General features: G+C 34.8%; 1 protein-coding gene across 1 annotated transcript; it reads right to left on the reverse strand.

Annotated features, from left to right (window-relative positions):
• Nucleotides 1–1,290: 1,290 nt before the first annotated feature.
• LOC106057094 (protocadherin Fat 1-like) lies at nt 1,291–24,494 on the reverse strand. The gene is made up of 18 exons (XM_056016245.1): nt 24,006–24,494; nt 21,791–21,871; nt 19,604–19,700; nt 19,152–19,242; nt 18,621–18,685; nt 17,126–17,269; nt 16,099–16,227; nt 13,450–13,629; nt 12,678–12,774; nt 10,847–10,943; nt 9,906–10,009; nt 9,106–9,280; nt 7,932–8,106; nt 6,105–6,344; nt 5,515–5,575; nt 4,352–4,399; nt 3,667–3,743; nt 1,291–1,469 (listed from the first exon to the last, which is right to left on the reverse strand). Exons 1-18 carry the CDS (start codon nt 24,069–24,071, stop codon nt 1,444–1,446), a joined length of 1,953 nt encoding a protein of 650 aa, XP_055872220.1. The 5' UTR covers nt 24,072–24,494; the 3' UTR covers nt 1,291–1,443.
• Nucleotides 24,495–24,693: the final 199 nt, after the last annotated feature.

Here is a 24,693-nt window from a genome sequence, read left to right on the forward strand (position 1 = left end):
TCGCAGACTACTTGGTGTGTGTGTGTGTCAAGTAAGTTTGTCCTGTTTTGTGACATGGAATTCGGACCTTGGAGTCTAAACTAATGTTTTAGTCCTCTCTCAAGACATTTGTTGACCTCTTGCTGCAGACTCCAAAACTAACTATTTAATTCATCTAGGCAAAGTTAGTGATAAGGTCCAGGGAAGAAAACAATTTGACGCCTTTTAGGCTAAATATCATCAATGCAGGAAACACAACAAAAAAAGTATCTTTTTTTTCTGTCAATTATTTCTTTTAGCCCTGATATTTTCTACCAGGTGTTAGCGATTTCTTGAAAACGTGTTTTAGATTCCAATTATATTTATGTATGTGTGTGCTTGTATAAGAGTATTTATTTATATAAGCATGTATATTTGTGCGTGCATGAGTTTCTGTGTCATAGTAAAAGTTAAGGTGTAAGCATATGTGTGCATGGTGCTCGTGTGTGTATGTATTCGCGTGCGTCTGTGTGCATGAATTTTTTGTTTTGTCTAGTTTAGTCTTTACTTTAGGTATGTGTGTATGTGTTTATGCGTGTATGTGTTTATGTGTGTATGTGTTTATGTGTGTGTTTGTGTGTTTATGTGTGTATGTGTTTATGTGTGTATGTGTTTTTACGTTTGTATGTTTCTTTGTTAATACGTAATTATTCTAGTAAAGCTTTAAAAAGGACAAGTAATTTATACCAGATCAGAATCTCCATTCATCTATTTTATTTCTAAGATAACATACACATATGAAAGTCACTCAAAGTCATGGTTCATAACTTTTTATTAAGGTCTGTAAATATAATGAACATACATTTTCATAATGCTCAAAATAAGAATTCATAGTAATCTTTCAAAATAATGATAATTTGTAATGTCAAAATGAAAGTAGACAGTTCTTTATATTACAATTATATCTACCTTTATGCGTTTTTTTTTTGTGTGTGCTATAAATAGTAATTATGCTAATAAAACAACATAAAATCTATCAAAACAAAATTTTAAATTTAATGGTACGAATGAATAGTCCTAAAATTGTATCACACATTGATATATATTTCTGAGTAGTATCACGCCATTGTGCTATTGCATTATAAGATATAGGTAGATGTAAATTAATTGGCACTAGAATAGGTGAATGGTATAGATTGGTCTATATCTTTCGTTGTATTTTGTTTTATATATATATTATAATATTTATATATATATATATCAGTTAAAAAAATTGTGCATAAAAGTTAAGCAAGTTGTTAATTTAAAATACAAAAATGGTAACAACACCGATAATATCATTATATGAATAATTCATTTACAATACATAACATTTTACAATTTATAAACTTTTAAAATATAAGTTGTTTTTTTCACAAAGAAATATTTAGCGGTTGAAAAACAAGGGAACAAACTGTTGCATTTCTACTTTTAACATTAGACATCCTATAGCGTCCCTTCAAATTTATCATCTGCAAGGGGAAAAAAGGTAAAGTATATATGTTACAAAAACACAAACTGCCTATCACTGTACTTAATATATAATTCATAACACATTGTATTATATTGTATTATATATGAGAAACCTAATATCGTTCTGCTTTACTATTTAATGTTCTTAGGCAATTCTTATGCAATGGTTGTTGAATCTGTAACAGGGCATACTTTATTTAAAAATCAATAGACTAGTTTTAGTATGATCACACAGTACTATCTTGATATGTGTGCAAACGTATTTCAATATATAATATCCATTACAGGTAAGGAAGAGATCAATGCTAACTCCAAACTACCAAAACGTATCAATAAGGGCAGTAAGTTTTTGAGTTCTTTGATGATAAATCGAAGTATGCATCCATTAAAGTTTTGGTTCAGTATATTGTCTACCAGGCTAATGTAAAATTGCTACAAATGGGTTTGAAGTCACATAATTAGAGGAAAAGAATACTTGTGTGTTCATTAATTAGAGTTTGTAAATAATTAGCAAGCGTTTAAGATTTAGTAGTTTGTAAGTCGAAAAAAGTATCTATATAAATTACTTTACATCTAGCCCATAAAATAAAAAAAGCTGCGGAATACTAGTCATAATTAGTACATCTAAAATGTGACATATTACTTTACATTCTTATATTTTGCTAAACTAAAATTAATTATTAGACTAATCGATATGAAATAAAAGTGCAAGCTTGTAAATAAAATCCAATAGGATTCAGTGCTACCACAAAATACTTAAATTTTTAATTTTCCATCACATCAAAATTTGGATTAAATGAAGCTTGCTTACATTATCAATTGTGCTATTGCAGAAATGAGTAAAGCGATTTTCTTTTGAAAATACACTAGTTTTAAGCGGGAAATACCCATTGATGGAAAGGCTGATAGGTATATACTGTCTATATGTTGCCACTTTGACAGTGCAGAATTAATTACTGTTAAACCCAGAAGTGATTTTTTTAAAAAAGCAAGCTTAAGAAAAAGATTGAAGGGTGTCTTCAATGATAATGAAAATAATGACTTCTGCCAAGTGTCCCGGCATCTGGTTCTGTGGACATTCATTTAGACAACAAGCATTAATAGTTTGCCATACTAACTGAAATGTGCTATAATTTTTTTTTCTATTTTCTTTTTATTTAATTAGATTTGGCTCTAAAATTTTAATTTGCGCTAAAGCCCTTGTCCAAGGGCCCGGGTTCGAATCCTGGTGAAGACTGGGATTTTTACTTTCGATATCTTTGGGCACCTCTGAGTCCACCCAGATATACTAGGTATCTGACATTAGTTGGGAAAAAGTAAAGGCGGTTGGTCATTGTGCTGACCACATGACACCCTCGTTAGACGTAGGCCACAGAAATAGATGACCTTTACCCTCTAGATCACAAAGTCTGAAAGTGGAATTATACTCAATGGTACTTGTAATAGTTGCATTACCATATTATAAAATCTTTGGGGCTTGCAAAGACCTTCCTTACGGGGAACAGTACCAGGAAAAAAAAAAGAAGAGACAGACAGCGAAAGCGACGGGAAGACAACATCAAAGAGTGGACGGGCCTGTCATTGAAAGAGATTCTTTCCTAGGCAAAATACAGAGAGGAATGGAAAAAGACAGTCGACAATCTTATGTGGTGCCCCAACGGTCCAACAGTGAAGTTGCTGCATGTGATAATTAATGAATTTTGTAAACGAATGGAAACATAGCAAGGAAATCAATACGTTTAACTAATGTAAATAGTCTGGAATACTGTAGAATTATTTGATTTGTCTATTTCCCATATTACATCGATGGTGTAGCTCACATCTTCATAACTCTTAATTTCAATGCTTCATTTATTGTTTAGACTTTTGATGGATGAATGTGTGAATAAAGTCCCAGCCATTCCTTCAGAACATCAACCCGGCAGTTGGAGCATCATGATAATTTTACGAAGTAAATCAAACATGGCCATAAACTATTGAATAAACTCTGGTTTAAATGTATACATCAAGAAAATTGAAATAAAGGACTATAACGAGATGTTTTAAAATTTGACAATAATAAACCCTTATGTAATTCGACCTAAAGAGAGTATCTCTAGATTGTGTTGTTCTTCTAAGCTGTGAGGGTGACATAGTCGTTCAGTGACTTAAGGAGGCCTACATTTTGATCTGGACAAGATAAAATGGTGAACTTACTGTTGCTCCAAGCGAAGTTGTCCCAGCTGGATTGGATAGCCGGTCTTTGGGTGACAGGAGTAAGTGCCCTTGGCTCTCTGTGGAACAAGAATTATGTTTAGATTTTTCATGTTCAGTATTTAGAAGGAGAAGGAAAATACTAAAACCAAAAAAGAGTTTAATGTTAGAGAGATAACTTAAAGTAAATGATATATTCGGAGAAGATATGACCCAATGCGAAAGAAAGATACAAGAAAACGGAGGATTAGTGGAGAGAGAGAGAGTGATGGAGATGAAAGAGACTGACAGAGAAAAACGAAACAAAAGTACCAAAATTAAAAAGATACTAATTAATATTTAGAAAATAAGCATTATGAGAATCACCGAGACTAAAAGAGAAACTGAGAAAAGAAAGGTCAAGATGGAGAGACTGGGACAGGAAGGAGGAGAGACAGAGAGAGACCTGTTGGAGACAAAAAGTCTTATTCCGATGAAGTTAAAAAAATCTAATGACGTCATCCCATCCTGTATCACCTCCCCCTGATCCAACGGCTGCCAGCATACTGCGAAAATACCTCCATCTAGGCTACATCCAATCTTGTTATAGCCACATTCCAAACTTGAACCTCAGAGCTGTTCATAAAACTTGAACTTCTGTTTACGTCATTGGGCAATGTTTGTAACTAAAAATTCTTAAACAACTTACGGTGGAGTCTGAGGTTTGACTTCCCTTGGCTTTGGTAGTTTTGGTTGTCTATAATGAAAAATTCAAAACCAAATAAAAGTCAATTTTCATGAGACTTATGTGTAGAGCCTCTCCATGGCAACATCAATGCAGGAAATGAAGTAAATAAAAGGGCTGCGAAAAAGCAACTTTAAAATTGCACAAGACTAACAGATTAGTTGACGTCATGTCATGAGGTAAGCATTTCTGTCGTGAGTTTTGTTCTTGAAAGATAAAACTTCATCTCATAGAGCACCTCTAGTAGCGGCTTAATTATTTAGCTCTTCACACACTAACATATACAATACTTTCTTCATTTTACAGTAGCATCTAAGGGGTAAAATCCATATCCCATAGTCTGAGACGAATATTAACATTTGAAGTGTCAAATATCTAGTACACACCGGGGGGGGGGAGGGGTTATGTTGTGTGCTTAAAGTGGTATAAAATGAACAGTGCAATTGCTTTTATGTTTTTGTTGTTTTTTTTTAGTTGTTTTTAATTTTGACACACAATTAGTCTTTGATTGGGGTATGATGCGCTCAGTGTATATACTTACTATTTGTATTATATGGAAGTAATGAAATGGTATTAATATAGGCGCCTTGATATCCTTAGGATGGGTGAAGTCAGCCTTTATTAGAAAAAAAAATCTTTTTTCAAGGCTGAAAATTACGCGTCCAATTTCAAGAAAGAGCGATTGAAAAAAATAAAGTGAAACAGAAAAGAAAAATATTTAATTGGGGATGAAATGACCGAGGATGAAATGACCGAGGGATGAAATGACTGGGGATGAAATGACCAGGGGATGAAATGACCAGGGGATGAAATGACCGAGGGATGAAATGACCGGGGGATGAAATGACTGGGGATGAAGTAACCGGGGATGTAGTGACCGGTCATCCTTATAAATAATAGACTTCAAAAAAAAAAACGATAATTATGTCTTACGCATTTCATGTGTCAATGTAGTCAAGAATGTTAATCAGTGTCATAAAATCTGCTTAGTTGTTGTTTTTCCTGGCTGATTCATGCAACCCATTCCATGTTTCATGTTATTTCAATATTATTAGACAGTAGTTTTAAATTACTTGTAATGGAGTTAAGATTTTTTTTTTATTAGAAGACAAAATTATTTTACTTACCTTTTTGGACACGTACAGTACCTACATAGAAGAAAGATAAGTCCAAGCAAGGCCAAAAGACCTGTGGAAAAAAAAAAAGAATAATCTTTACATTAAGTTACATGTACGTTTCAAAGCCATCAAAGACTCCAAAATAAGTAAGTACATTTCCTCAATTCCTTTTATATCATCCCTTTGATCACCATTACTTTTTATGATCTACCATCATATGGTTTGAATATCTGGATATATTGTTCTAGATGGTTGCTGGTGTAGAAAGTATATAATAACATAGACGCTACATAAAATATTACTTTCATCCAACGAGCTCTAAGTGTTGAATTCTTGCAAAGCAAAGATATCAATAAATGCATTCCTTTCTAAGAATTGTCAAACTGAACAAATCAATAAATGACATGATGGCAAACAACTTGCGAGTATTTCTGTTTACTATCTATTAATTTTTGCGTTTCTTTAAAGCTGGTCATAGGAGGTACAATAACCCCCTGACCACTAAAACGGGTAAGCTTGAAATCTGCCTAGCCTAGACGAGCCATTAAAACGCTAAATGGTTTACCCTCAAAAGCCATTAGTGATGCTTTGAGGTTTACCTAAAAACGCCATTAAAGATCCGAACAGAGCTTTGAACTCATCGTACTCCCAAATGTCTTTCTCCGGCGCAGCCGTGGTGGTCACGGTGGTAGTGGGCGTTGTCGTCGTGGTAGTTGTTGTGGTCAACTCGTCGTAGCGGACGACGATGGTGGTCGTCGAAGTGGTCTTAGGCGATCCGTTGTCCAAGCAACGGACGTACAGTTTAAAAGATGTTCCATCGTCTGAACTATCGAACTTGTCTATACAAAAAGTTGTAAGGAAAAAAAAATAATTAGTCTGTAGTGTAAGAACTATTGTATAATATATATTATATTATATGAATTAAATTATATATTATATAAATATGTATTATGCATATATATATATATATATATATATATATATATATATATGTATATATATATATATATATATATATATATATATATATAGAGAGAGAGAGAGAGAGAGAGAGAGAGATAGATAGATAGATAGATAGATAGATAGATAGATAGATAGATAGATAGATAGATAGATAGATAGATAGATAGATAGATAGATAGATAGATAGATAGATAGATAGATAGATAGATAGATAGATTGATAGATAGATAGATAGATAGATAGATAGATAGATATAGATATAAATATAAAAGAATAAATAAATAATATTAACAAGAGCAGAAACTAATTATAAATTTGTTAATTATCATTATGATGTCGAAATGTCGTTGTCCATTACAGTGTATTACAAAAGTGATATTAAATTACACTATTATAAGCCAGAAACATTCCATGCAATAAAGAAAGAAAACAAAATTTCACGCTCTACCTGCAGATGACAACAATTTTGAGCCCAATTAGATTAATTTGCTATTCCGTTTAATTAGTCTACATCTGGTAATATCTCTTCACTTACTGGCGTAGAAAATGTCCCCGTTTAATTAGTCTACATCTGGTAATATCTCTTCACTTACTGGCGTAGAAGATGTCCCCGTTTAATTTGTCTACATCTGGTAATATCTCTTCACTTACTGGCGTAGAAGATGTCCCCGTTTAATTAGTCTACATCTGGTAATATCTCTTCACTTACTGGCGTAGAAAATGTCCCCGTTTAATTAGTCTACATCTAGTAATATCTCTTCACTTACTGGCGTAGAAAATGTCCCCGTTTAATTAGTCTACATCTAGTAATATCTCTTCACTTACTGGCGTAGAAAATGTCCCCGTTTAATTAGTCTACATCTGGTAATATCTCTTCACTTACTGGCGTAGAAGATGTCCCCGTTTAATTAGTCTACATCTAGTAATATCTCTTCACTTACTGGCGTAGAAAATGTCCCCGTTTAATTAGTCTACATCTGGTAATATCTCTTCACTTACTGGCGTAGAAAATGTCCCCGTTTAATTAGTCTACATCTGGTAATATCTCTTCACTTACTGGCGTAGAAGATGTCCCCGTTTAATTAGTCTACATCTAGTAATATCTCTTCACTTACTGGCGTAGAAAATGTCCCCGTTTAATTAGTCTACATCTGGTAATATCTCTTCACTTACTGGCGTAGAAAATGTCCCCGTTTAATTAGTCTACATCTAGTAATATCTCTTCACTTACTGGCGTAGAAAATGTCCCCGTTTAATTAGTCTACATCTGGTAATATCTCTTCACTTACTGGCGTAGAAAATGTCCCCGTTTAATTAGTCTACATCTGGTAATATCTCTTCACTTACTGGCGTAGAAGATGTCCCCGTTTAATTAGTCTACATCTAGTAATATCTCTTCACTTACTGGCGTAGAAAATGTCCCCGTTTAATTAGTCTACATCTGGTAATATCTCTTCACTTACTGGCGTAGAAGATGTCCCCGTTTCTGGCCACGTAAATGTGCGAGGAGGCTGAAGATGGACTTCCAGACGTGACCTCAAAGTAGATATCATTGTTGGGTGAGGTCACGTCTGCATCTGATTGGCTAAAAGTCCCCAGTTGCATGACCGTGGACAATTGATTTAGAGAGTAGAATTTCTGACAATATGGTTAAAAAAAAACAAAGAAATCTTAATGTTGTATTATAATGTTGTTGTTGGTGTGTGTGTGTTTTTTTTTATCTCGGTTCATACACAATTTTTAAATGCATTCATGTCACATTATTTTATGGCATTGTTAAAAGTGAAAACTAAATAAAAAAAAATAAAAGTGTCTTTAAATAATTACGTACAAAAGTAATCTTTTAAGAGAAAAGAATTTTGTAGATCTTAAGATAAACAGATACGCTGAAAAAGTTCTCATCATTAATCACATCGTTTATAAAGATGTGTACTTATGTGACAATGTTATGAAGACTTATACCCAAGAGACAATGTTATGAAGACTTATACCCAAGAGACAATGTTATGAAACCGTCTACTCAAGAGACAATGTTCTGAAGACGTCTACTCAAGAGACAATGTTCTGAAGACGTCTACCCAAGAGACAATGTTATGAAGACTTATACCCAAGAGACAATGTTATGAAACCGTCTACTCAAGAGACAATGTTCTGAAGAGGTCTACTCAAGAGACAATGTTCTGAAGACGTCTACTCAAGAGACAATGTTATGAAGACTTATACCCAAGAGACAATGTTCTAAAGACGTCTACTCAAGAGACAATGTTCTGAAGACGTCTACTCAAGAGACAATGTTCTGAAGACGTCTACTCAAGAGACGAGACAATGTTCTGAAGACGTCTACTCAAGAAACAATGTTCTGAAGACGTCTACTCAAGAGACAATGTTCTGAAGACGTCTACTCAAGAGACAATGTTCTGAAGACGTCTACTCAAGAGACAATGTTCTAAAGACGTCTACTCAAGAGACAATGTTCTGAAGACGTCTACTCAAGAGACAATGTTCTGAAGACGTCTACTCAAGAGACAATGTTCTGAAGACGTCTACTCAAGAGACAATGTTTGGAAAAAGTTACTCATGTTACAATGTTTTGAAGACGTCTACTTATGTGACGATGTTTTAAAGACGTCCACTCACCAGCGCGTCTGTTTGACAGGAGTTGTCATTGACGTCATTGACGTGGACGTTCACAGTCACAGTCGCAGTCAGTCCACCACTGTCCACCGCAGCCAGAATAAGGGTGACATCGGACGGCAAGGCGTCTTGGTCAAGGTCATAGTTCACGGCGAAGGTCACATAATCCGAAGAATAGCTAAAACATTGTGGAAAACATAAACAAATTTATTAGTACATGTGTTGTTGAAAGTCGTTGACTTGTAGCACCAAACTGCTGGTTAACAGCTAATCCGCTGTAGGTTTATTATAGTTTAACTTATGAAATTTGAAATAACTTGAATAAACTTCTTGTGGGAACAAAACTAAATATAACTTTTATTAGAATATAAACAAATTGAACTTGAGATGAAATGAAATAAATTAAAATTTAAACAGATCTAACTCACTGTAAAAACACTTCTTTACACTCTGGCTTCCTTGATCCTTAATCGATCGATCTTAACTTAGATTATGATTACTAACAATTAACTCTCCCTTTATTCATCATCTAACAATTAATGCTCTTCGTAATCACCTTGGAAACAAACACAGACTCCACAACAACATGTACAAAAAATGTTTAAAAAAAAATGTTTTAAGTGCTTTTAATGATTGCATTATTAGACGCATTTGTTTTTTCGTATTCTGGTAGCATCTTTATTTATTGATTTTTTTTGTTATTCGTATAATCAACAAAACTAAGATTTTAAAAGATTAACATGTCTGCAAATAGACACTTTTGACGTGAAAATTGTGTGTCAGTGTTTGTATGTTCAACTTACGAGAATCTGTATCCATTATTTGTGGATAAAAAGAAAACTGAAGTCACTGTGCCATCCTCGGGGTCTGTGATAACAGCATTCAGCTTACAGGAGTTGGAGTTGGCCTTAGTTGGTGTCGGAAACACAAGAATGAGATTAATAATATAACAGAAATACAACTTTTTAGTAGCATCAATGTAAACTATATAGATCGGTAATAAGTTGTATACATTGTTTATAAGCCAAATGACACCCAAAACAAGTTTGTCAAGTGAATGGTGAATAGAAACTTGCATATAGAAGGTACACAACTTCAAGGACCAGCATGTCAATAAGCAATAAACATATAAAGCATAACAACAGGATATATCTTGCAGAGGAATCCTGCATATAGATCTACATAGTTTGAGGAACTTTACGAGCCTCAGGGACCTTCTGATATGACCATACGATTTTAGTTTGCGTTTTTTTTTTAAATAGTTAGCAGGTCATCGTAAGGTCATCGTAAGGTCCAATCAATGTATTAATCCTGTTTCTAATCTCTTCGTTTGTGATGCGGTTTTTGTATGAGTACACACTATTAGAAAACGACTCCACCGTTTGAGAACCTCCAACTCATGAAACCACTAAGAAACTAGAACAGAATCAGAATAGAGCCATGAGAATTGTAACAAACAAATATACAAATATTCATTCACAGCTCATTTTGAGTCTGTTTTAGTTTCTTTAGGTTCGCTTAAGAGGTGCTCAGTAGAGGACAGTTATTCCAATATTTGTATATTCCAATGTCATTTTCTGGAACAGAACAACACACTAGAGAGATATCCTTGAAAAATTGTTTTATTTTATTTTTTAAAACCTTTAAGTTCATAGTTTTAAATGAAGTCCAAGAAGAATATTAATTTGTTTTAAATCGCACTTATAGAACAGAAGGTACAACAATAAAACATTGAAATACTCACAGAACCCTCGTCAAGGACACAGAAGTATTGATTTTTATTAAACACTGGCATCTCATTCACGTTCGTTACAATAAGTGTTAGTACATCATTGCCAGAGCTGACAATAAAAAAAAAAACAAAAAAAAAAAACCAACATTGTTTCTGATAGGCCCTAATGGATACATGTAGCCAGATAAAAAAACAAACATTGTTTCTGATAGGCCCTAATGGATACATGTAGCCAGATAAAAAAACAAACATTGTTTCTGATAGGCCCTAATGGATACATGTAGCTAGATTTAAAAACATTGTTTCTGATGGATACATGTAGCAAGATTCAAAAACTTTCTGATTATGAATACTTGTAGCCAGATGAAGCAAAAAAGAGTATCTATTGATGGATATATGTAGCCAGATAAAAACCATTGTGAAGCTTCTTTCGAACATCCAAACTATCAGATAATATTTGGTCTGTCTGCACTATCAGGTCGGCCTTAGGCATAGGCAAACTAGGCAACCGCCTACGGCCTCCGATTGTTGGGGGCCTCGTACAGAACAGAAGAAATAGCGAAACGTCACTTCAATCAAGTTCAATGTTATTATTGGAGAACACTAGCCAGGTTTTTAATAAATTGCGTAATTTTATTTTTTTTTCCGCTTTTTTTAAAATTTCATTTGGGTCTCTAATCATCTAAGGCCGGTCCTAGCACTGTGGTTCTTCTATTTTTGCTGCTTGAAAAACATTATCTTTGGTTATTTATATGCACGAGTTTTTAATGCTTTAGTGTGTTGTTTTATTCACTACTCACAAAGTTTATATTGCAAAAAAAACAAAAAAACAAGCAAAATAAACAAAAATTCTGTTTAAAAAACTAAGCTTATGAAAGGGTGAAGAACTCAGCCCTTGAAACAATATATATATCAAAGTGTACACGTTATTTTCCTTATTGGATATTAATATATTAAAATAAGTGATTACAAATATTGACTAATTAGGTATTTTTATAAATGTTTTGTTAAGTACAATAAATAATTGTTTAAAGTATCAAATTGTATCGGAGTAGTTCATTTGGTTGTAAAATGTCCCCGTTGTAGACACGTGAAGGCAATCACACATCCACATGTATTTACAACTCGCTCGAAAAAAAAACACATGGGCGTTTTTTAAGGTGACTGCCTTTAGTTACCGGAACTATTTAGGACCAACATTGCTACGACACGTGATACACATTGTAGCCATGGTCGTATGTTCTCGTTTTTATAAGTCTCTTTTTCCCCCCGTTGAAAACACTAGATCTAATAATACCACAAGCAATCCAGAAAATGCATCAAGGACCATCGATATTAGGGTTTCTAGACATCTGTGACCATGTGCTGCAGATCGAAACCTTTTATAAAAGTCACGACAACCGTTGTCCTATTCAACACCGAAACAAAATTGGACAAAAACTCTAATTTATATTTTATTATATAAGCAGATTATAGGGAGTCACTATTGAAATTCTAATAGAATAGAAAAATCAATTAAAATAGTGTACTTTCTTTTGTTTACCAATGTGTCGAGTATATACATGTTGTCATATTGCATCATATAATAAGTTTATAAACACAAACATACACAAGGAAAGTAATGATAATAAACATAGCATTAAGTAGGTTATAACGATTATTTGAATTATTTACCTTTTCTTTCTAATCTAGAACATTCAACTCATTTAAAACTTTTGAAATACTAAAATTAGAAATTAGATCATCAGATTACATGCATATTCAAGTAAAGAAATAATCTTGTTATAGAAAATGAAACAAATCCCTCCCGCACCCAAAAAAAAAAGATCTTATTAAGACTTACCTAGATAAGTAACCATCAGACACAGTGCAGGTAATGGAGTAACTAGATTGTGTCTCGTAGTCAAAGGCACCATCATATTTGACTACCAGGGCATCAGCTGTCAAAAATTTTGAAAATATGTTTCATGACAATTTAATATTTAAAAAAAAACAAACCCCAACCTTCAATCCCTTAGTCTGTTGAGTTCTTAAGGCGCTACACATGATCTGTCAACAGGGCATAGTGGGCACTGGAAAGGGGTAGCTCTTTTGATGGTCCGACATGGTGCAACTTTGGGTGGACGCCGCACTTGTTTTCTTCGTGTGACTTCTAGCTAGAAGCTCTGAAAACCGCTGGTCGTGCGGCTTATACGGAGGGCTGTTGCTTGGTCGTCACAATGGTCCCGGGTTCATTCCCTACCGCTGCCATCCCCCGTCGTCCTGTGGGAGGTTTGCACTAGTGTAGATTGTCTTTCACTCTGAAGGAATATCCGAAACATGTCAAACAAAATAATGGTACTTATTAATCTCGCTGCTAATGTGGTAAAGTAATTACTCTTTGATTCTTGTAGGCCTTATTAGTTATTTAGCTCTTGTAATCAAGTTGTTTGAAGAATAAACACACTCACAAACCCGGATGTCCAACTATTTTGATACAACACTGTTATCGAAGGATAGGTTCGTCCCCTTTACTAGCAGATAAAGGAAATCTTAAATCCGCCATTTTAACTATGCTTTGTGTTTAAGTACAGATCAGAAATTTCAGGGAGACAAGAACATAATCTCTGACTTACAGTTTGAATCATAAGTGAACTTGACATTGTCCGCTGTAGAGGTGGCGGAGCAGACGGGGCTCAATGGTAAGTTTCCGTCGTCTGTAATGCTGAGAACGACGATAGTGTCCCCGGCCTTTGCGCTCTCAGGCAGAAACACTTTGGCGGGCAGCCCGTCGATAGATGGGGCAGTGTTGATATCTGAAACGACAACAATCTTAGCTAAGGTAATCTAGATACGAGTTTTAGAATCGGCATCGCTTATACTTAGCCGTAAAACCCTGCAATGGTTTCAGTTATTGTCTAAGTCACCAGACTACTTCGGAAAACTAAAAGCATTCTGCTACTTTGTTCCGTAATGACAGTTAGGTCTATTTTCGGTGGGCTTAGGGGTTCAGAGCCAATAAGATGAAGAGGACAAGCTTCAGAGGAGGGGATTAAGAGGACAAGCTTCAGAGGAGGGGATTAAGAGGACAACCTTCAGAGGAGGGGATTAAGAGGACAAGCTTCAGAGGAGGGGATTAAGAGAACAAGCTTCAGAGGAGGGAATTAAGAGGACAACCTTCAGAGGAGGGGATTAAGAGGACAAGCTTCAGAGGAGGGGATTAAGAGGACAAGCTTCAGAGGAGGGGATTAAGAGGACAAGCTTTAGAGGAGGGGATTAAGAGGACAAGCTTCCGAGGAGGGGATTAAGAGGACAAGCTTCAGAGGAGGGGATTAAGTGGACAAACTTCAGAGGAGGGGATTAAGAGGACAAGCTTTAGAGGATGGGATTAAGAGGACAAGCTTCAGAGGAGGGGATTAAGAGGACAAGCTTCAGAGGAGGAGATTAAGTGGACAAGCTTCAGAGGAGGGGATTAAGAGGACAAGCTTCAGAGGATGGGATTAAGAGGACAAGCTTCAGAGGAGGGGATTAAGAGGATAAGCTTCAGAGGAGGGGATTAAGAGAACAAGCTTTCAGAGGAGGGGATTAAGAGGACAAGCTTCAGAGGAGGGGATTAGTAGGACAAGCTTCAGAGGAGGGGATTAAAAGGACAATCTTCAGAAGAGGGGATTAAGAGGACAAGCTTCAGAGGAGGGGATTAAGAGGACAAGCTTCAGAGCACAGGATTAATAGGACAAGTTTCAGAGGAGGGGATAAAGAGGATAAGCTTCAGAGCACGTGATTATTATGACAGGTTTCAGAGGAGGGGATTAAGTGGACAAGCTTCAGAGGAGAGGATTAAGAGGAGAAGCTTCATAGGAGGGGATTAAGAGGACAAGCTTCAGAGGAGGGGATTAAGAGAACAAGCTTCAGAGGAGGGGATTAAGAGGACAAGCTTCAGAGGAGGGGATTAAGAGGACAAGCTTTAGAGGAGGGGATTAAGTGGACAAGCTTCAGATGAGGGGATTAAGAGGACAAGCTTTATAGGATGGGATTAAGAGGACAATCTTCAGAGGAGGGGATTAAGAGGACAAGCTTCAGATGAGGGGATTAAGAGGACAAGCTTCAGAGCACAGGATTAATAGGACAAGTTTCAGAGGAGGGGATTAAGTGGACAAGCTTCAGAGGAGGGGATTAAGAGGACAAGCTTCAGAGGAGGGGATTAAGAGAACAAGCTTCAGAGGAGGGGATTAAGAGGACAAGCTTCAGAGAAGGGGATTAAGATTACAAGCTTTAGAGGATGGGATTGAGATGACAAGCTTCAGAGGAGGGGATTAAGAGGACAAGCTTTAGAGGATGGGATTTATAGGACAAGCTTCAGAGGAGGGGATTAAGAGGACAAGCTTCAGAGGAGGGGATTAAGAGGACATTTATGAATGAATGTCTATCAGCTTGCATGCAATTTTCTTGTGGAATTATATTATATTATGTATGGGTAGATTTCCTGACGCCCATTCCACTCCTGCATCGATACCTACGACATAAGAAATATAGCTAGAAACCCGCGACATAAAAAATATAGCTAGAAACCCAAGACATAAAAAATATAGCTAGAAACCCACGACCTAAGAAATATAGCTAGAAACCCACGACCTAAGAAATATAGCTAGAAACCCACGACCTAAGAAATATAGCTAGATACCCACGACGTAAGAAATATAGCTAGAAACCAGCGACATAAGAAATATAGCTAGAAACCCACGACATTAGAAATATAGTTAGAAACCCGCGACATATCAGCTTGCATGCAATTTTCTTGTGGAATTATATTATATTATGTATGGGTAGATTTCCTGACGCCCATTCCACTCCTGCATCGATACCTACGACATAAGAAATATAGCTAGAAACCCGCGACATAAAAAATATAGCTAGAAACCCAAGACATAAAAAATATAGCTAGAAACCCACGACCTAAGAAATATAGCTAGAAACCCACGACCTAAGAAATATAGCTAGAAACCCACGACCTAAGAAATATAGCTAGATACCCACGACGTAAGAAATATAGTTAGAAACCCACGACATAAGAAATATAGCTAGAAACAGATTTGAAGTTCCCATTTTTGTCATGACTTTAAAAAAAAACTCAAAATTCTTAGTCACATCTAGAGCTAAGGAATAAAGTTCATCTAAAAGTTTTAACTTCAAGAGCACCAAGGCTTCCAATAAGCCTATTCAAATGTTCTATTGCATGTGATCCTTGTGATAAGTCTGTAATAGCTCTATGAATGATGATGTCTTACTGGTTATCTCAACGTACAGAACATAAGCAGGACTGACAGTGTTATAGGAGTCAGTGGCAGAGACTGTCAACTTGTGTGTCAGTGTAGTGGCAGTGTGCATGTCAATGGCTGCTCTGATGATTCCATCACCTGCAGTAAGTAACAAATAACAAAATGCTTAACATAACAATCTATAATGCAAGGAAATCATTCTCTTCTTATTGTTACAATCTCTACAATCAGATTGCATTCCTTTCGTGGCCTAAAAGTTGCAAGCTGGCTGGAATATGGAATGGCACTTCGAAAACGGCTACAAAGATTTTCCTTGAAATTTGACTGTTTATACATATCTTTGGGGTGGGGGGTGGGGACAACACTAATTAGCCACACAGTGAAAACTCTAGTTTAACCGTAAGTAATTTTTAAGAATTTTTTTTTTATTTAATTCCATACGTCTTGTTATTATGGAAATATTCCATATGACGTCAAGGAAATTACTTCTTTAACTCTTTCTATCCGTAATTATTTACCACATTCTGATGGAATCAACGCTGGTATCGTCAGTTAGGAGAGAAAGAGTTAACACAGAAGAAATACATTTTTAATAATAAAACATTACAAGAAATAAACAGAGAGATATGAAATGAACCACAATTCAGCTTCATAAATAAAGTATATAATGTTTCAAAAACTTGATACTATTGTTGGTACTCAATCTGTCATTGGCAAAATGTTTAACATACTTAAACATTATACGAGTAATAAAGAATGGACAATGAGAACATCTGGAGGTATGTTAAGCTCTCTCTCTCTCGTCATATTGTTGTATCTTTGCATCGATTTCGAGACAACAAAATGACATATACTTAAAGTTATGTATGAGTAAAAAAATAAAAGGCTCTGGAAAGGGAAGTAAGAAAGAGTGAAAGAAAGGAAGGACAAGAGAGACGTTTCTATCTTATCTCTCTTTTAAGATTGAAACACACTTATTCCTTGAGATATATTAATTTTGATGGGTGCTAAAGTTATGAATATATTTTCTTCAGACCTGCCCCTACAGAGAAATAGTTGTCGCTTGGGTTTGACGTCATCGAAAACGTCAGAGCGTCATTTTCTGGGTCAGTGTAGGTTGACGTTGATATGGTATCATACATGTCCGTGACCCTGGCGTCTATGGTTACAGTGCTGGTTGCTAGAAAAGAATAACAAATAAAAGCTACGAATGAAGTTAAATAAACATTTTTAATGTGTTCAGTGTAAAAAGAAAGCGATGATCTGGAAATCCATGGTGTAAGTCAGTGGTTCTCAAATTTTTTCTTAACGGAACACTTCCCCTATTCGGAGTACACATGGCCTTTTTTTTGTGTATTTCTGAGAGTTTAATTAGCGTGCTAGGCTACTAGTTAATTGTTCCATTAGTTCGTGGAACACATATTCAGTCCTCGCGGAACATAGTTTGGGAAACACGGGTGTAGATTATTTAAATATAGTTATAACATGGACATATTCAAGCAATATTATGAAGATAATATCGTTAATAATAATTTATAGTGGTACATTTAGCCTGGTCGGTATTATAAATAAGTCAATTGTCGTTTTTCATTAATCTCAAGAATGCGTCAAGTCTCTGAAACGTTTTTCAATGCAAAATATATACTGTTGTTTTGAAGCTTTTATCAACTCACTCTGTCAGTCTGTCTGTCTGTCTGGTACAATTTTTGTACACCTTATTTCTCCCACTTCCTATTGTCGGGCCAAGTAGAAACCTCGCACTATTATTCATGTGCCTAACAAATTATAAATCAATAAAAAAAAAACAGGTAATGAAATAATTAGTGGTAATTAATAATTTTTTTATATATTGATTAAGGAAACAAAAGTCTTACAGCATTGGTATGTATGGCTATAAATATGCAGTTCTTTCCCTTATATTGGCTTTGTTTTGTTTTCGTTAAGTATTTCTTACATTTTTGTTTGTTTGGGTGAGAAAAATGTGCCCCTCAACCAGCAGTGCGGTTCTCTGAGACCTATGGTAGAACCAGTCAAGATACATAGGTATCAGCGGATATCCATTCATGAAAAGTAAACAAAAAAATACTGTATAAAACGTTTTTGTGTTTGGAAATGAAGATTAATTTTCTTATAACAGGCTTACATTTTGTTAATGTAATGAATTGTTTGTTCACATGTCGATATGTGGATTACTGGAATCGGAAGAGACCTGGGTGTGATATGTGATGGTGACTTAGTGTGCAAGGTGTAGAGTTCTCCGATGAACAGAACAAATTACAAGTTCAATATCAAAGGATTTAAGTTTGCTTGTGTACAGGTGGAAGAAAAAAAAATTTATGTAAAATGGAAAATAGTCAGGTTTCTGTCGCTACGTAACTAGCTTATCAAGTCTCTGGTAAAATATGACATCACTATTAGTGTTGAGTACAACTTTCAAAGTCCGTCTCTTAAAGTGCATCGCTGACTATTTCTGAGTGCTACATCAAAGAGTCGAAGAGCTTTTAATATAAATTCTAGTTTTACGTTATTACCTGGATTGGTGAAGGTTGGTGATTGGTTGCTTGAGACAACAACATTTAAAGTCTGTTTATCAATACTGAAACAATAAAAAAATATTTCAAAATCTATAGAACAAGGCATTCTAAAGTGATCACAGCAGTTAGATATTGATATTTCATCATCATCATTTTCCCTTGATTTTCGCAGTAGGGGTACTGGATCAGCTCGTCGTAGGGGTGGTGGGTCAGCTCGCGTAACGGAATCTCCCCACTTTTCCCGGTCAGCAGCTGTTCATAGCAAGAAATCAAGAGAGAGGCCAGTCCATTCTTGTACGTTGTCCATTCAGCTTTACTTTGGACGACCCTCTTTATTTACCAGAGCTTTATTTAGTTTAAAGGGACTTACCTTTATACGGAACAAACTGATTCATTAAATGGCTTTTCATGTAACATATTACATACTGTGTGCATCTACAAAGTCATAATTAAATATACTTACTATTGTAAACACGCACATTATTGTGGGTGTTGACCTAAATACATATAAAGTGATTATTTACATACACGTTGTTATTATTGTCCTTACAATCGACCCTGACAGGGATGGTAGTGCCTGGTGTTAGAGACGATGTCCCGTCGTAATTGACATAGTACCCTGTGGACAGGTCAATGCACAGGTCAAGTGAAAATGAATACTCAACAAATAACCCACTTATTCTTTAAACACTATCAATCTATCTATTATGATTTTTCCTAACAATGATAATAAATGAGCAATATTATTATTATTATCAATATTATTATTGCTATTACTAATACAATCTAACGTGAAATGTTTTATCAATAAATGTTTTATATGATAAACACTAATTCTAGCTAGTATTTAAAAGTCTGTTATAAACAAATGAAAGAACGAAATAATGTATATATATGGCATGATGTGCACTCTATATATCATTTTTTAAAAATTGAAGTTGTAACAAAGTCACTCTAGTTATTTTTTTTTAAGCAGATACCTGCATCTCCACTCAACCAGAACGTTTCAAACGGTACGGAATAGGAGTTCACTAAACATGTACATATATGACCTGCTGTTGTGACGTCACAGTTGACCTGGTTTGGAGCGAAAAGAAAACGTTTAAGAAATTATTATTATGGAAAATATAATTTATAAAAAAAAAAAAACATTAAATATCGTATTAAAATAGATATTCACATTGTAAGATTTGTCATATGTATGATGCAATGTAAGTACATGTATTCTGGTCAGTATTTATAAATGAATGTGCACTCTTATAGTGGGTAGTTCATCGTCACAGTGGACTGTATGGACAAAGCTTTTATCAACTCTCTGTCTCTTCGTCTGGTAATAATTTGAACATGTTTTTTTTTCTCCCATTTCCCATTCCCGATTCAAGAAGTTAAAACTTTACGCAATTGTTCAATGAACCTGACAGGAAATGAATCAATCACAAAAATAAAACAATTAGTTAATTAATTGTTATTGTTTCATTTTTTAAAAATATATTATTGAAAGTGTTCGTTTTTTTTTTTTACCATTTCTCATTCTCGTTTAAAGTTGAAATTTTAGCATAATTATTCATAGTCGATAACAATACACGAATCAATCAAAACATTAACCAATTAATTAATCATTTAGTACTATCAATGTAGTTAAATGGAGCCGAAAGGGAGCTAAACCTTGTAATTTTCAGATAAATGGTAGTAACTAACGGTTATTTCCTCTTGGATAAACTTTGGTTATAAAAAGTATTCTGTTTTCTATTGATTGCTGTGTGGTACTCCTTCTTGTTTCTGTTCTCACGGATGTAGTTATGTTTTTGTTGGAATCAAACCTTGTTTACAAGCTCATCGTTCCACTTTGTTTATTACAATGATTCAATGAAACAGCATGGGATACTTTACGTTACAGGTTACAGGTCTGATAACAGACCTAAAAGGTTAAAAGCGCTGGCATAACATGTGTCTTCATGTCTTTGGAGCGTGATGGCTGAGTGGTTAAGCGCTTTGCTTTTGAACCTGAGATCCTGAGTTCAATTCTCGGTGAAGACTGGGATTTTGAATTTCGGGACTTTTAGGGCGCCCCTGGGTTTACCCAACTCTAATGGGTACCTGACTTTAGTTGGGAAAAGTAAAGGCAGTTTGTCCTTGTCCTGGCCACATGACACCCTTTTCGTTAAGCCGTTAGCCAAAGAAACGTATGACCTTAACATCGTCTGCCCTTTAGGCGGCATGGTCTGAAAGGGAAACTTTTGACTTCGTGTCTTGACTCGACAGTCAAGGCGTTTATTCAGAAGTAAAATAGAGATTGTTATAAAGTAAAATAAAGATTGTTATAAAGTAAAATAAAGATTGTTATAAAGTAAAATAAAGATTGTTATAAAGTAAAATAAAGATTGTTATAAAGTAAAATAAAGATTGTTATAAAGTAAAATAAAGATTGTTATAAAGTAAAATAAAGATTGTTATATATTATTATTATATATCCTTTCCCAAACATGTAGGACGATAGGGGATGGCAGCTGACAGCGGTAGGGTTTGAACTTGGGACCATCGGTATGATAGACAAAAGCGAAAACAACATGAAAAGCCAATTTCCTGGGTAGTTTTCACAAAGCTTATATTAGCTTACTGTCTGTTTGTATAGTAAAAAGTCTGTACAAGTTATTTCTCTAACACCCAATTTCGGATCAAGCTGAAAATTTACACAATTATTTCTAATTATCTGACAACACAAGAATCAATAAAAAAAATAAATTAATTAGATGTTGGTAACTAATTATTATGTTTGGTATCTCGCACAAGGGAAATAAATTAACTCGGTTTACATTGCCTGTTAAATGTTCACCTCGGATAGTGGTACAAGCTGATTTAGTCTCCTTTATGCTTTATGTAGAGAATGAGGTCGTTTTAAACAAACCATATTTAACTAAAGAAACTTCTAAAGCCATAGCTAGCAAAATGGTTAGTATGTCGGCTTGAGAAGGCGTGATCTATGAATTTCAATTCAGGTCGTCACCCCACTTTGCTTTTGTTTTTTTTTTATAAATGCTTTTAAAAATTGTTTACTATCATTGCACACATTTATTGTTGTTATTCTAGATGTATTAAAAATTTAAATGCACAACTGATCCAAACTAATTGATCACGTACACTTCGTGTAAACTTTTTTTTTTATTTACCATGCTGTTGAGTTTCAGAAGAGATTTTGTAGTTGCCAGTATCGTCACAGTGTCTGGTACAAAGGATGTAAAACTTGTTGCCTACAGGTGATTAAAGTCAGAAGAATTAATTTAAAACATTTGACTTTGTTGTGAGAACATTGGATTAAATATTTTTATTTTAACACAGAGAAAAATTGTAGTAATGCGTTTACATTGTGAGATTGTTTATCAGTGACTACCACTAACTATTCGGGCATTGTGTTGGGTAGGATCACTCATAAGTATAATACTTCTGTTTACGCTTTGACTCTCAAGTGCTAGACACTTATTATTATTAGACATTTAGTTTGTATCGAGACGCACCATAGTTGACGGACTTTGAACGCGACATTTAGTGACGTCACGAATTAGTTGGGTTCTAGATTATTTATGCTACTCTAGACAGTTGTTAAAACTTCGAGGGTATAACTTCTTATTACGGACACAGACTCGACAGTGGACATTTTCAGTGTTAAACTTCAGTTAAACCTGTGTAACGGTTTGGACATGTGTTACATGTGTTGGTCTTGTAACTTGTTAGCTAAGTACTTGTTAGCGTCAGTACAAGAAACCCAGACACCTCCAAAGTAATCTGTCGAAGTCAGACAGCCATCAACAACTACAAGAGCAAAGCCTATCAAGCAAAGGTAATATTGAGTTGGTTTTTTTTTGTATGTATTATTTAGCTATTTCAATCTTCATGCAAACAATATAGTCAATAAGATCTTGTTTCAATTTGAGATTTTACATTCGCGATTTTACGTAAGTACTCGAATTATTTTTATGTCAAGTTAATCAACATAACCTTATTTAACTGACAACAATTACTTTATTGTTCTGTTATATTTCTGTTCAGATGTAATGTAATCGATCTAACAAACAATACTGCAAAGAGAGTTTGTGTTATTACACAAAATCAGATGAGACCCTCACCGAACCCACCCCTAAACACGGAATATTTAAGTCATGATCTTGTTTTTATTCGTAAAAGTAGTAGGCCTACCTCAACGAAAATCAAATGACCTACTTGCTAGTCCTTACTAACTAAAACTATTTGATATTCAACTAAAAAAAAATGTGTAATATGTTTAAAAAAAAAGTAAAATTATTTCATCCCTAACAAACAAAATAATGAGACATCTGGACATTTTTGTAAGAAATTTAAATGTAATATAAGCCAAAAAAAATATATTTCTTCTGCTGTTTATATCATGATAAAGGTAACAGTGAATGTTTAGCGATAAGATTGTTTAGGCAGAAAATAGTAGAATTTAAAATGTGTGCCTTATTGGGATTGTCAGTTGCAAGTGAATATCCAATCGATTACAAAAACAGAAAATGTCGAATTTTAAAAAACATCGTTAAATGTTTATGTAAACACATTCCATTTATATGTGTAAGAAGCCTGTGGGAGACATTGTTAGAAGTAACTCATTTAGGCCAAAGTAAACTTGAGCTATTACCATATTCTTCAAGATGTTTAGCAGTAAATGAACAAATTTAGAACCTTTGACAAGACAAGTATTTAAAGTTTTTAAACCATAACTCCTCTACAATGAAGTTTAAAAATGTTCGCCATCACAACATTTTCGGAGAAGTCAGGCAAAGTAATAAATGGCATCATTGTTGATGGAAGAACGGGGGACTGAAGTTGTCCAGTTGAAAACAGGTTTGTTATTGGAGAAATGCGAGAAGAACTTGTCAACAAAAAAAGTTTTTTTTTTTGTTGTTGTTCATTTAATACATAAGTTTAAATTAAAAGATAAGTTGCACTTCAGTTTTGAATAGTTTAGCCACGTAATGTAAATGGGGACTGATGTAAGAATTACGAATAGAGTTGAGAAAAAAAAACGTAATGATTTAGCAGATTGTCTTATAACGGAAGGATTATAAGTTTAAAATAACTATTTCCAAGTAGTTTTTTTTTGAGCTATAAAAGCGCAGTTTAAATATGTCTTGGTGTAAAATGTGTGTAAATGAGAAGCGAATGTATGTGTGTGAGAGAGAGAGAGAGAGAGAGAGAGAGAGAATGAGAGAGAGAGCGAGAGATGAAAGAACAATAATCTGAACAAGAGTGTGTGTATGTGTGCAGTTGACAGCAAGATACAATTTTTATTCTATTCCCAAACTTGAATCTTGTTAATGATATTCTTTTGAAATGTTTATTATTTTAAAAAAATATGTTATATATTACCGCACGTATCTCAGCAGCAAATAAAATATAGCAAAGAAACACAAAACTGTTCACTAGTAATCCCATATTACTATGAACTAAGAACTCTGCGATAGAAACTGGAGCTTTAGTCAATGGTTCACTGCATTCAGTAACTATAAGCAGAACCTAATAAAGACTTAATAAATTAGGGTCTCAATAAACAAGTGTCTCTGGGTAATGCTTTCATCTGTTACAAGTACAGTCCCTTTGTTTGAAAAGTGTGAGTTTATAAAAGCAGGAACCGTTGAGAGATACTTATCTTGGCTTCGATCTTCACGCTATACGAAGCCAGCACAAAAGCAGTAGGTCTTGTTCAGCCTTAGAACATACGCCCTAAGTGGGTGCCACTTGAAACTTGGGCTAGCAAAATAAATGAAACCGCTTTGTTGATGGCATTTTTCGGCCGGCCCAGTAGGGTTCCAGGCAAATATCAAGGGTGGTATGGAAGAAAACTGCGGGTGTGTCATTCTGTCGTTGTATAGTGAAATGTCATCTGTAGAGCTCTAGTTAAAATGACTTTTCTATGTAGTTTAAACAAGCTCAGAATACTTTAATCCATGTCATTGGAAGAGAACCTTATTACTGGCAATAAAATCTCTTCCACCTTGATGGTGGAAACATGCCCAAGATTGACAAACAGACAGATTGATAGATGAATAGATAAATA

Source organism: Biomphalaria glabrata, chromosome 17 (genome assembly GCF_947242115.1).
Source record: "Biomphalaria glabrata chromosome 17, xgBioGlab47.1, whole genome shotgun sequence".
Lineage (NCBI taxonomy): Eukaryota > Metazoa > Mollusca > Gastropoda > Planorbidae > Biomphalaria > Biomphalaria glabrata.